Source organism: Cucumis melo, chromosome 5, assembly GCF_025177605.1.
Source record: "Cucumis melo cultivar AY chromosome 5, USDA_Cmelo_AY_1.0, whole genome shotgun sequence".
Taxonomy (NCBI): domain Eukaryota; kingdom Viridiplantae; phylum Streptophyta; class Magnoliopsida; order Cucurbitales; family Cucurbitaceae; genus Cucumis; species Cucumis melo.
Window position 1 is genome coordinate 29095749 of NC_066861.1, and position 14219 is coordinate 29109967.

The 14219-nt window shown below is 35.1% G+C and overlaps 1 protein-coding gene across 2 annotated transcripts in view; it reads right to left on the reverse strand.

Moving 5' to 3' along the window:
* LOC103497263 (nuclear pore complex protein NUP205) overlaps positions 1-14219 on the reverse strand; it is a 29591-nt gene that overhangs the window by 7150 nt on the left and 8222 nt on the right. The window contains exons 7-35 of one of the 2 annotated variants that reach the window (XM_051084834.1): positions 14113-14198; positions 13830-13952; positions 13510-13737; positions 12003-12092; positions 9567-9728; positions 9190-9306; positions 8880-9086; positions 8477-8578; positions 8091-8234; positions 7522-7652; positions 7333-7452; positions 6448-6571; positions 5768-5965; positions 5102-5220; positions 4819-4969; positions 4579-4691; positions 4409-4490; positions 4199-4285; positions 3964-4038; positions 3631-3825; positions 2378-2470; positions 2183-2296; positions 1926-2096; positions 1733-1788; positions 1589-1661; positions 1310-1500; positions 1099-1225; positions 936-1013; positions 214-381 (exon numbers count right to left, since the gene is read on the reverse strand). In XM_051084834.1, the coding sequence (XP_050940791.1) occupies positions 214-381; positions 936-1013; positions 1099-1225; positions 1310-1500; positions 1589-1661; positions 1733-1788; positions 1926-2096; positions 2183-2296; positions 2378-2470; positions 3631-3825; positions 3964-4038; positions 4199-4285; positions 4409-4490; positions 4579-4691; positions 4819-4969; positions 5102-5220; positions 5768-5965; positions 6448-6571; positions 7333-7452; positions 7522-7652; positions 8091-8234; positions 8477-8578; positions 8880-9086; positions 9190-9306; positions 9567-9728; positions 12003-12092; positions 13510-13737; positions 13830-13952; positions 14113-14198 (3725 nt within the window). The remainder of the gene's footprint in view (positions 1-213; positions 382-935; positions 1014-1098; positions 1226-1309; positions 1501-1588; positions 1662-1732; positions 1789-1925; positions 2097-2182; positions 2297-2377; positions 2471-3630; positions 3826-3963; positions 4039-4198; positions 4286-4408; positions 4491-4578; positions 4692-4818; positions 4970-5101; positions 5221-5767; positions 5966-6447; positions 6572-7332; positions 7453-7521; positions 7653-8090; positions 8235-8476; positions 8579-8879; positions 9087-9189; positions 9307-9566; positions 9729-12002; positions 12093-13509; positions 13738-13829; positions 13953-14112; positions 14199-14219) is intronic. The other variant, XM_008459394.3, reaches the window with a different exon arrangement.

Here is a 14219-nt window from a genome sequence, read left to right on the forward strand (position 1 = left end):
CCAATGGGCACACAGATCAAGAAAGACCATTGCCACGTTAAAGCAACAAATGGGGAAGGGAGATTAAATGAACTTCCAAAAGAATTTCCATTTGAGTTATCACATTTTATAGCCCGTTTTATAATTTATAACACCTAAACATTAATGGCAAATCCTTAGACCAATCTAAGCTATAAATATCTCAAAATAATATGACCGCAGAGTGGAAACAACCACCTGAAGTGAAACATTGCTTATGCTGATCAAACAAGACTTCAAAAATCCCCTGCTATGAAGTTGGTTCAGGAAAAATCTGTCATGATCTATACAGATTAATGCATCCAAAATGTAGAGTGATATAGTCTTCCCTGGTTCACTGCCTTGCGTGGCATCCTTGAGAACCTGAAGATTACAGATCAAAAGATTAAATAGCATTAAAGAATCCCCTTGAACAAAATTAAATATATAAAACATTGAAGGAAAACAATAACATTTTAAATAGACCAAGAATGGTTTGAGGGATATGGTAGTCTTGCACTACGTACTTTACATTTTTTTCCTTCACATCAAGTGCTCACTCTGTTTCATTTCAACAGAAATTTTACCATCAAATTTCAAATTTTTCTATCATTTATAACCTGGAATCTAGTATTCTAGAGCAGAATTCTGTGAACCTGCCTTGTACAAATTTTTGACTTCTTAGGTTTTTACATCTAATGTAACTGTTGTACATGTTTGGCCGTTTCACACTATAAACATATGGGAGAAGATAGGTACATAGAGGCCCAATTGTTTCTGGAACCATTTGCTGCTCTAGATATTCGAAAGGTTTCTAATTCCTCAAAGATCACTACCAGCAAAAATGCACCTAGTCCAAAATCCGTAAACAATTAACAATGATACAAATCAACCAGGATCTAATTGTTTGCATATCTCAAGAACAAGAAGAAACCCACCACATCCAAGATAGATTGAGCCTCTTTACGTAAAATTGAAAAATTAGCATGAGCAAGTTCAGCCTGGTTCTTGTCAATCTGTAAAGCAAAGGAATGGTTATTTTTTATATTTGAAAGAAACCTGCCAAAGTTCGAGAAGCGTTAATTAACCAAAGCTGACAACCTTTTGCAAATCCATATCATCTCCATCTTGTTCATTTAAAAGTAGAACTTGCAGAACCGATGCTGGAACATCTGGATCCAGCATATTCTGACAATACTGAAGGTAGCTAAGAAGCAAAGCATATTGGCTGTAGAAAAATGTAAAAAGCATAACATTAGGTCCAACCAGTAAGCCACAAAGGCAACAGAGGTCAAAGCAGCAATAAACATACCGCCTCCTTAGAGCTTCTGATGATTCATTCCTAAGAATGGCCATGATGAGCTTTAGTAAAATAGAGTGACAAGCCCCATTAGATATTTGCTTCACCATGATAATATCGAGACATGAGACACTATCAGCATTTAAACCACCAGGACATGAATATCTTTCATCCCTTAGCTTGGCCATGCATGTCAGTGCAACCTGTGAAATTCCAGATCTGAAGACATTAGCTACTAGAATGAATGAAAATGAAGAAGTCAATATTAGCAACGGGTAAGAATAAATAAACCTGACACAAAAGATATGCCATCTTTAAAGAACAATCAGGAGAAGCAGATGCGCTCAAGGAGGCATCAAGAAGTCTGTCCACAATAATAAACAGTTAAAAATATGAAAAGAAGGAAGAAAGACCAGGTATTAAATATGGACGTACTGAAATAGAATATCCGATCGGTTTTCAAGTGATGATATTCTTCTGGACACGGTAACCTATAATAACAAACTGCTTATCATTAGAAGCCGTTGGAAACAAAATGTTAAACAATGAAACTAGAATTGTGGAGTATTGTACAGGAGCCCAATAAAACAAGCATGCAACTAGCTCAAATAGGAAAGAAACAATAGACCTCAATGGTTTGTGACCAGCTAGTTAACATATGAAGTTGTGCAGCCTGTTCCTCAAGATTTTTGTTGTACTTCCATCCCCATCGTAGAAATTGTTGAATGGTTTCTTTTACTTCTTCGAGTTCAGCTTCACTCCCAATATTATTCAGTTGGGGATTATCTGAATTAAATTTCTAAAAGGAAAAAAAACACAAAAATACTACTGAAGTCCGTCAAATTTTTTTGTCAAAAGAAGAAACTGATTTTTTCCTTCACCGACCTGCCAAAGTTTATCACAAAAGGAAGTAAGGTCAATCAGGCGATCACCACGCTCTGAATAATAGTAGATCCCACCCTTTTGAGAAGTTGAAGGATTCCCAAGTATGTCTTTTGTCTACAAAGTAAGAATAAGGCCAGCATTGGAAACAAATAATGCAAAGAAAAGAAGAAGGAAACCAGTGTACAAGAATATTACCAGCAATTCATACTTCATATTTGAAACAACTTGGGGAAGCTTGATTGAGGTATCAGGAGTTCTGAACTGAACAACCTCAAGTAGCTCCAACGCCTAAGAACAAAAATTTCAGGAGAAAAGATTTTAAAACTAACCAAAGCCAGCTCAGTAGTGCTCCAAAAACTGGAACTTATTACAAAAAAAGGTCAATTTCATTTGTGCCATAATCACTAGAATATGAGTCCATGGGTGCCCTTCCATTGTTCCCCATTTTTCCCCTTTTCTTCAATAACAAACATTTTTTTTGTGGGAGGGAGTGGGGTGAATGGATAGGGTAAGCGGTTGGGATGCCACCTTAAAAGTTACCATCATCTACAACATCTACTTTTCAGACTTACTTGAGACTTCAAAATGAGGGTCGAAGCAAAAGTAAAAATATAATTCACCATCTTATCCTGATGGAGCAATTGGCGTGAAAGAAACAACCCTTGAGGGAAATGAGAGAAACTTACTTATCCATTTGATCCTAATTTGCTTACAGCTCTAGTTGGTGTAAGCTAAATAGATGTTTTACGTATTTACTTTCCAGTATATGTGCTAATTGGAGGACTTTTTTTCTTTTTTGAAACGGAAACAAAACTTCTTTGGATAAACAAATAGATAGTACAATGGGTTCATACAAAATAATCAGAAAAAAACAAAAAATCAAAACCACACCCAGATATCTTAACTAGGTTGACACATATATAGCGCCAACCATCACGCCCAGAACAATACATACATAAAAGAGACCAAGTTAGATACTACTAACAACAACAAGGCTAAACTAAGCTAAATAAGAAACCGAACAATCCAAGTCGAAAATTTTAGTTAATAAAAAGAAAAGTTCTCAACTAAGGCAAAAGTTTTGGATGAAAAAGTCTACAAATGATCTATCTAAGTCGAACACTTGTCATCGAAGACTCCTTGATTCTTCTCAAACCAAATTTCTGCTAACAGTGCTTGGACAGTATTAGACCAAATCAAATGTGGCTCGGATTTCATGTACACGATTAGCTTTGGAGGTTTCCTCCTATTTTGTACATTTCATTACATCGATGAAATTCTAAATTCTGTTTCCCCAAAAAACAAAAGGAGTGGCATGGCCTGAAATCAAATAATTAATTATCCTAGACAGCAATCAATTATCACTTCTTGATAAGAGAAAAAATAAATAGTTCAAAAAAAAACGAAAACAAATATCCACTTACTGCACATAGAAAAAAATAAAGTACCTTGCTCTTACTCGTAGTTCTAATTCCAGGTTCTACCACATGATTTTGAAGTAAGAAGACTAGACCTGATCCAGTATCAACTATTTCCATCCCATACAGGTGCGCAAGAATACTCTGACATGCCTCTCGATGGATCGGGCTACTCAAGTCAGCAGCATGCAACTCAATTGCTAGAAGTTTAAGCAACCATGCTCTCTTGAAAAAAGAATATAGAAAGAGAAATAGCCATTTTGTCTTGGTTATAGATGGCAAGCGCCAGAACATGTAGGAAAATTGAAAATGCAAGCATGGGCATGGTTAAGAAGTTCCGTGATTCATCAAGGAAAGACAAACCTGATGAAGGGAACTGACACGGAGAGTATGATTGTTTCTCTTGGGAAGGGGAACAACACCAATTGTATCCAAGTGCTGCCAATACAAGCATGAAGGTACCAGGTACAGAAGGGAAGGGTGAAAAAAAAAATCAATAAATGAAGACAACATTTTGACCAATACATTCATAAAAAACAAAAACAACATTTTGACCAATATATAAATCTTTCCATATCCAGAATGCACGTGTACATACCTTAACAAAGAAATAGTACTTCTTGTTGCTCAAGAGATCTATAACTGGCCCAGATGTTAGAGGATCTAAGCATAGCTCATAAAGAAACTGTACAAGTACATCACTTTAGACTTAATGAAAGGCGAAAGGAAAAGGAAGGAAGAAAGAGGACAGGACGTAAAATCGATACATCCCCTAATTAGAAACAGGCAATCGTAATCCACATCTAACCTGAAAACCGAACTCATAAAGTAGGGCATTGACTTCGGGATTTGAAAGCTTTTCCAAAATCTCGAGAATAACCTTCAAGCAACTACAAAGGAAGAATCATACGACTATTGTAATATAATGTGACCTAACAATACAATAGTGAACCAAATATCTTACAACCATAAAATCACCTATAATGATATTTTGGCTGCAAAACTGTCCGCTCAATAGATGTCTCAAGGTTAAATTTAAGTAGCAAATGTGTAACATTTGGAGCTGGTCGGCTAATGTTGTCAATGAGAAGCTGCAGGAAATAAGAATAAAAATTATGGTTTGTGATCCAACTGGTTCAGAAGGTCCAGACTCCGGAGATTTTCAGTTACTAAAAATAAGAAATAAAACTTGGCAGTAAAAGAATGCCAATACAAGACCTGCATTATAAGAACACCAGGATCATCTCCACTGTTTTCTATTGTATGACACTCTTCAGATCTTAACTCGAGGCAGGATGCATAATCCTCGACTAAAGAGCTTGCAGCATTAGATTTTAGTAATAACTGTACAAGCCCAACCATACGAGAACTACAGCCAACAAATATCATCTTTAGAAGTTTGAAGTCAACATATTGAGAAACATAAAAATTCAATATTCTTCTAATATTTTCATATCTGCCATACATACAACAACAATTGAGAAAAAGAAGGAAGGCATGCCTTAAAATACTCATTATTTTGATAGACAACTGCTGAATCTTGGGATGAAATTCATATCTGACGTATTCCAACAGTGCAACAATTTGACTGTGATCTTGAGAGAGAACGACTTCCAAAGGCTGCAAGAATTAGGTCAAATCAAGGAGCAATTAATTTCTTAAGACAGACAAAAAGTACAGAAGACATCCAGAAGATACGTACATGATCTAACTACGAGTTCAAGTTTCCCTCTGCATAAATAAAAAAGTCAAACAGGGTAGAAACAAAATTAATTGTCACTTATTGAAAACTTAGTTCCGGGGCCATTTAGAATACTTAGTTAATGGAACCTACAAAAATAAAAGAACCTTTGCCAATATCATTTTTTCATAACTCTGTTTTTCAAAAACGAAAAAAGGGTAAGGAGAACAACACATTCTCCAGACAATATTACGAAAACCGTATAAAGAAAATAATAGAGAGATTATAAAAAGGCTTTCAAATTTTAAACCCTAGATGAAAGAAAAAATTAATCAAGGAAAACTTTGGTGCTGACCAATACTTTTAGTATTCAATGAATACTTAATGGTAGTCCTATTCAAAGGCATACGTATAAATCACCGATTCACTCGTTCATACAGATAAAGAAAAATTGACGCTAACAACTGCAACAAATGAAATAATTACCTGATATAAAGGGCGCCAATAATCGGCCAGAAGTAAATCCTTCTCTAATACTAGAATCATTATTTCAAGAGATAGTTCCACAGACTTCTCCAAGAGTTGGCCATAAATCTGACTGGTCCTTTCATTTATGAGAGAACTGACACCAGGCAGAAGAATACCCATGATGTTTCTAAAAACAGATTTTCCACTCATGAAATCCTAACCAATGATAAAAGGCAAAAACTTCAGATATTTCCACTAAAATGAAAATATTAGAAAACACAATAATGTACGAATGGAGTTATAATTCTTTAAACTGATGATTACTTACCTATATACCTTTTAGTTGACTGTTACTTTGAGTTTTAGTCCAGGTGGTATTTTAATTAGTTGACCGGTTGTATAGGTGGATACATTACCATTTAGATTGAGAAAACAAGTTCAGCAAAAAAAACTTGGTCTACTTTATGAAAATAACAATTTGAAATATGCAAAAAATAAATAAATAAATAAAAAGGATAAGAAACCGAGCTAAGACTCTGATCCAACAAAATCAAACCAAGATCACAATTATAAGAAACCAAACGGGTCCTTGTATATGAACAGAAACATGCTTGCAACAGTAGAAAACAATCACAAATTAAAATCCATAGAAACTTGTTGCATGTGGCTCGAATGAAGCAATAGTAACAAACACGTACTTTTAGCAACTCAAGGACTGGTAATTGAGTTTGAAGTGAAGATGATTGTGATTCCATTGATGACTGTGATCGGTCAATAACAATGTCCATGTCTTCTTCTTTAATATCATACATTTTTAAAATCCTGCACATTGACCATAAAATATACAGGTTAAATTTCACTGGCCCTATAATTTTTTTGAAAAGGAAACAGAATTCTGACTGGCCCTATAATGATAAGGTTCTTTTAGAAGAAATCCATGTTTTTATTGTCCTAAAAAAATGAAAAATGAAAAGCAACATACAAAAAGACAACCCAAAACATAGGAGGTCAACTAAACAAAAGAGGGCTTCTATCCAACGAAATAAGATCTATAGAGTAATTACAAAAACGCTTGAACATTGATGCCTAAAGAGAGACATGACATCTAATAAGAGACCAAACATCTTCCTAAGAACTCTCAACTCCTTTAGAAAGCCAATGGGGACATGGGGCCCATAAACAGCCTGAAATGTAATAATCTCAATTAATATGCTTCTATAATCCAGAACCTTCCTTCCTACAATAAAGGTGCCTTGTAAATCAAAGATCGCTTAGAGAAGACCTTTCTCACTCTATAAGCTAAAACATTAACAAGGAATTTTAAACATGGTTAACTAGCCTGAAATCCTTGGGCGTCCTACCCAATCTTTTTAACCCTCTTTACCTCATCTTTTCAAGGAATAAGAATTTAAATAATCTATGAACTACTAGAAATGTCATAAAAGCCTTGACTCGATGACGACCAGATAGTAGGATAATACAAAATGAGAACTATCAAAAAGAACAAAAGCAGCATGGACCAAATGGAAAGCCCATAAACTCAATCAAAACCTTCATTTTTGAAGTTTGAACCCATCACTCACATGATAAAATGTTGAAGACAAGCAACAACTAACTGCCATTTCTCGGCAGCATTCGCATAGGCTCGTTGAGGGAATGGCCCAAAAACATGATCATAAATGAACCTAAATATTCCAACAAATCTGCAACAAAACTTTGAAAGCTTAGAATAAAGAAAATTGAGTCAAATCTGTATAAACAATAAACATTACCTGCGCCCTCTATCACTTAGATCCCTTTCTTTACCAATGAGAGCATTTAACAGGTTAAGGAAAGATATTGTTGATGGATATCTCTCTTGCCTCGCTTCAATTTCATTTAACTCAAATTGCATATCATAAACCTGTAAAATCAAACTCCCCTTGAATGATTTGAAACACAAGAATAAGCATATTTCCATACTTATTCTCATTACAGCAAAGTTCAATCACAACAATTATCATATTTTAGAAAGCAAACTAACAGTGTGTTTCTAAGACTTCATCTTTTCTTTATGAAGTACAAAACAGAACATCTTCAATTTGTAGGTCATTCAGTACCAGACATCTCATTAGCACATTAAAATAGCTATGATGCCAGTGCGACATTTTCGATTTACAAGTGATTATGAACCTGCTAAACCTCCACTCTAGCAACAAAAATCTCCTGGTAACACCTCCAGAAAAAATCGATTTCATAGCTTATAACTCTTCACAATACAAGAAAATGAGGCCAGATCTTGAACAATCTAATTGCTGGAATATTTAACATTATCTTAAAGGACCATCAGAGGATAACTAACCTGAGAAGTAATAGGCTTTGTACCATTCTGAACATGTGATGCCACAAGAACAGGTAAATCATACTGCTCAAGATGGCGCCAAATTATATCCTTCGACTCGGAGGAAACTTCAATGAAGGATCCTATTGCATTCCTCAAAGCACCCTACATTATAATCAAAAAACAAACTTAAAAAGCTTTACTGAAGCGTGGAATCTAACACCAAAAATATGAAAATTATCGTATCTTTCCAATTTTATCAAATATCCCAGAAGGGACAAAATATAAAAAATTTTGTGTTTTTTGTATCGTTCCAATTTTATCGGATGTCCCCAAAGAGACAAAATGTGAAGAATCCTGTGCAACATACTTTTACTCAAAATTTAACAAAGAAAAGCACAACAAACCTTTAGATAAGGAGGAACATTCTCATAGCTAAGAAGTTTGAACAACGGTTCAATATCAGGAAACCAGTTTTTTCTTTCAACAGGATTTCCATTCTCCACAACCTAAAGCTCATCAGAAACCAAACAATCAAAATGATCAGTAAAGAAATAATGAAATCTATAGTATATCCTATTTGAATTACTTGTCTTCTTGATTGAGTCTTTTGCTCGATAACCATTTGCATCTTACTAGCTAGATAACCATACTGATGACATTTAAGTTAGTCTAGCAAGTAGAATGGAAACAAAACTCCACAAAAACTAAAGTCGTGGTTTTAAAACTCCAACTCGAAAACAATCTCAGAAAAGTGTGGAAGGAAAGGCCATAAAAGTTTAGAACCCATAGAGTATGTGACACCATTACCTTTTGAAGAACATTCAGATATGCAACAAGTGCTTTTGCATCCCCTTCCTGAAACTCTGGTAACAGGGCCCCAGCGGTTTGCAGGGACTGTCGAAATTTTTCATCATAAATTGATAGGCAATCAAATAAGGTGGTCCATCCAACAGACCGGAAAGCCTTTCCCTGAAGTAACTCAAAAACCCTTGAAGCACCTTCCTCGTTAGAAGCCTGAAATGCATGTAGGATAATAATTATAGGAGGGTAAATTCTCATGGAAAAAAAAAATGATAATCTGGGTAATCACAAGTCCTAAAAGAGCATAGTTACATACTAAGGTACTCAGCATATTCAAGAATGCCACCAACGTTTGAAAATTTGTATGATCTTCCCCAGCAAAATTTGCAAATGTCCACAAGACATCATTGCTTGACAACAGTTCTGGCTCTTGCTGAACAAATTGCAAAAAATTCAAGTTCAATAATCAAACTTCAAACCTATTAATATCAGCACGTGTGAGGTATTACTTTAGCTACCTTTTCTAGAACCTTTGATTAGCATTCTAAATTTCTTACTATAGTAAGTTATTTTGCCTTGATCGGTAATAGCATGAAATATTTTTATACCAAACCACCAAATTGTGCCCATTTGACCAGAAAGTATCTAGATATCAACATCTCAGCACTTTTAAATATTTCAATCAATGTTTACCCGGTAAATTTCACTAACAAACTCCAAAAGGGAGACAAAAGGTGAAGGAACAGTTCCGCTAGCTTGATGGAAACTTGAATCACCATCTTGCATGAAATCTTGTGACCCAGAAGCACGAAACTGACTAAGCGTGTGCATGGCTCTGTCTTTTGACTCTTTCACCTTCACACCATAGAAAACCAATTACCTTAAATTAAACTTTTCCTATGAAAGATGATAAGATTAAACCTGTATCTATTGAAATGCATATACAGACACATAAGCATGAGCAGAACACATCTTTGGCATGAGTAGTTAACACAATTTTTTTACAGAAAATTCCAATTATTTATAATGTTCTAGTCCTTGTATTAGTATAGTTGTAACTTGTAAGTTGTATAATTGTATATAAATATTATAGACTTATTGCTCTTTATTATCTTTTTACATTTCTTTACTTAGGTTAACCTTGTTAATTTTTTTTAATGAGAAACGTGTATTTATAATTTCATTGATATGATAGTATAAAATTACAAAAGAGCAAAAGATGCCATGAGGAATTACATAATACTGTCTCATTGTGAAATGAGAGATGTAAGGTCCTAATCACAAAAGAAAGAAGTGAATTTACACCAAGAAAGAAAAGTATAAAACTCTTCAGTTAATGGACTTGACCAAGAAAATCCTTAATTTACTCAAATCCTACTACATCACTTGTCCTCATCTCTATATACAACTCTCAGTTAATGGAATATTTGAATCATTCCCTCAAACTTAGTATTTACATGCTATCAAATCACTAGGTCTTTTTCTAGGGAAGGTTTATCAACCATTAGGTTTGGGGTCTAGACTCTTTTAGTTCCCACCTTGGATTTTGTGAATTTGTGCTTCACAAGCCTAAACTTGTTGCCATTGAGGCTAATCAATGTCTTTGCTGCTCACATCAGCCACCACTGCTAGTGCAATTTTGATAAAACAAAAAAATTAATTTTCTTGTCACTCCCCAATCCAAAAAGGGAGCATAACCGCCAATCGACCTAACCCTAAAATCAGGTTTAGCATCAAATCAGTGTGTGAGTCTCATGAGACACCACACACTTCTACTGCTTTTTCCATGCAATGACACATGTGAACACATGTGTCACCATAATCCCCTCCATCTTACATGGGTTCTCGTTGCTGTGCCTTTTTCTATTGGTTACATGGTTTGGTTATACCTTGCTCGGGTGCAATAATTTAAAGATCTTAACTAGTTATGTTATTCTTTCCTAGTTATTACTTATTTCAAGATCTTACGTACAAATGAGTATTGATAGTGGAGGGTGTGAATCTAGAAGTCTACATCTTTGAACCAAAAATAACTACTATAATCATGGCAAGCTCCACCATGTCATCTTCCTTTGCATAACGCTTTTGTTTGGGGCATTCGTATATCACGGTGTTGAGGAGCCCCGTCCCCAATTTCCCCATTTGTCTTCTTTAGATGGTGAGATCATGCGCCAGTATGTAAATTTCACCCCCTAAGTTTGTATCCATGAATCAATCAACAAGGTAGTGCTCCATATTTTAGTTAGTTCATTATGATGTTTGGAGTTATCGACTCATTGAGCCCAAGAGTGCATTCTAGTATTTTGTTACCCCTATCCATGATTATTTTCATGTAACTTGGTTATGTTTAATGAAAAATTGTTGTAAGTTGCTTTCTCATTTTCATAACTTCCATATTGAAATTTGAACTCAATTTAATAGTGCCCCCTTACAGTCCCTATGGAGTTATTTCTCTCCTGCTCTTATGTAGGAATCCTTCATCAACTCATTGATACACAGCCTCAAAACAGGGTCGCATAACAAGGCATCTCCTCAAAACAACAAGAGCCTTTTTCCAATAACTACATCCAAGGGAGGAAACATTCCTCATTGAAGTTTATAGAAATTAAATTTTATGCGTGGTTCTACGCTCTCTTATGAGATAAGGATATTTATCTTCTTTATTCAATGTAATAATGCAGAATTATGCATATAAGATTCTATTTTGTTTCTGTATAGGTAGTTTGTCATGGTTGGTTGTGTTACCAATCCTCTTGTACCATGACATTGTGGAAAAAGTAATCATTTCCTTTATTTAACTTCACATGAGAATCTGAGAAGACATCCAGTACAATGGTTAAAGAAAAAGCATGCTCTAATCTACACGTCTCTAAAATTTTAAATTTGTGGCTCAATTGCTAATTCACACGCTCAAAAATATTAATCAGTACTGTCAATTAAGTCAAACTACAACCAAGTAAAGCAAGCATTAAACACAGACTCATTCACTTGCTAGACAATAAATTCTTTTAATCCTAACCTATATATCTTTAATGAAAATAATCAAAAGCTAATTTAACAAAGGAATGCAGCAGTGCCAAAAACAAACTAGAAAACTGTGAAACTCTTGGAGGAAATCTCCTAACTGACCTTGTCCCTGGCCAAAGGATGAGACAAAAAACAAGTAACCAGCTTGTGCAGATAAGCATTGTACATATAGATCATGTCCTCGTCGTCATTCTGCCAACATAACAAAATAGATAATATTAGCAGCCAAAACAATATAACAAGAGATGGTGCTATCAAAAGACATTGACACCTTAAAATAAATATACGTAACAAGTATTAGCACCTAATGACTTTCTTTTCCATAGGCAAACATAAATTGTTAAGAATGAATGCACGAAAGCTGCACAAACATCATAAACAAAATGTAAGTAACATTATGAGATTAGCAATATTTGTTTTTACGCCTTCAAATGTTATCAGAAATTCCATTGAATTGGTCGTTTCTGAAAAAGGAATGTTCTACGAAAATGTTGATCCTACAAAATACTATCCTTATAGGTTGTTTCTCTTGTTGTCTTATTCTGCTGATATCTTTACTTATTTAGTACGTGTTTGCTATGGAAGTTAGAGTTGCTCATTATGATTCTGTTGTGCATTTCTAAAGGACACTTAGTCCTTCAGCTGGGGTTGGTCGTTTTGTCTTTTCTTGAGCAGCATTGTGCTACAAAAATATGTTGATATCGGTCGTGTTTATCGAAAGGCAGAGGAAAACTTCAATCATATCCTTTGGCAGTGTGAGTATACTAGTTCTATTTGGGAGCTGTTTTTCCAAACATTTAGTTTCTTGGCAGCAAGTTCAATTTGGGAGCTGTTTTTCCAAACGTTTGGTTTCTTGGTAGCTCGCCAAAGGGGTACTAGGACTTTGATCGAGGAGTTCCCACTTCAGGGGAGAAGTGTCGGTTTTTATTGCTTGCCGGGGCGTTTGATATTTTATGGTCTTTGTGTGGTGGACGGAATAATAGCCAATAGAACATTTAGGGGTAGGTATAGGGACCATAGTGAGACATGGTCCCTTGTGGTTGTTTATGTTGTATTAAAGAAACATAAGCCCATGCTTGTTTAGTGAGACATGGTCCCTTTGTGTGGTGAACGGAATAATAGCCAATAGGACATTTAGGGGTAGGTATAAGGACCCAGGGACCCTAGCCAATAGGATATTTTATCACGTTTCTTTATGGCTTCAATTGTTAAAACCTTTTGTAACTACTCCATAGGCATTCTTTTGCATAGTTGGGGTCCCCTCTTTTGTGGGCTTGATTTTTTTCGTAAGCCCATGCTTGTATTTTTCTCATTTTTTCCTCAATGAAATTGGTTGTTTTTATTTTTTTATTTAAAAATAAAATAAATCCAATGCAATCAAGAAAGGGAATGGAGAGAGAACCCCTTTTACAGCACAAATCCTACCTCTTTGTCAACCATTGAGAGAATCAAATTTTTACTTTTATTCCTTTTCTTCTCAGTTACCGTTAGGCCATTAACTTTATTAGCTTCTCTCTACCTTTACATCTAGGGACTAGAGTTATTCATTTGTATGGGAACAATAAGAACTGTATTCTTACAAAATAATTTTAAAATAAAAAATACTAACCTGGTAAGCTGCAGTCTGAATAACTTCTTGAAGTAAAAACTGGAAGGCATTATGGGAAAAAATAACTTCCAAGCACGATTGTAGGTAATCCAAATCTTTTGGCGAAGCATTGGGAATGGCCTCTCTTGCATCAACCATGTCATGTATTAGCAGCAAATGAACGGTCCAAGCAAACCTTACAGCATCAACAAACCCTTCCACTGTTGGATCATTTCCCGAAGCCATCACCTAAACAAAGATTACAAGCGCACTCAAAATGTTAACAAAAATGCATGTATGTATCAAACAGGGAAGTAATGGTGCTGTCTTAATAAACTCACGTTATCCTGAAATTCATTTCTAAAAGAAGCATCACTGGACAATATGGATGCTTTATTTGGAACTGCACTCAAAGCATCTGACACGAAGGCAATAATGATAGAGAAAAGGAGACTAAATACAATCTGCAAAAAAAAAAAAAAAAGATACATCCACTATGAGAATTGAAAGCAAAGTAACGAAAAACAAAAGAAGAAAATGTATCTAGTGGGTCTTTTCTTCCAATTCTAAGTTAATAAAAATTTGAAGGGTACCTAAAAAATGAAAGAAGAATTATTAACGTGCCTGAAGCTTTATGGGAGCTTTGGTCTCATTAAGCTCAGCAGCGCAGTCTTTTAAAACAGAAAAGAGATCCCTTGCGTCCTTTGGACCTGATAAAAGGGAAATCACAA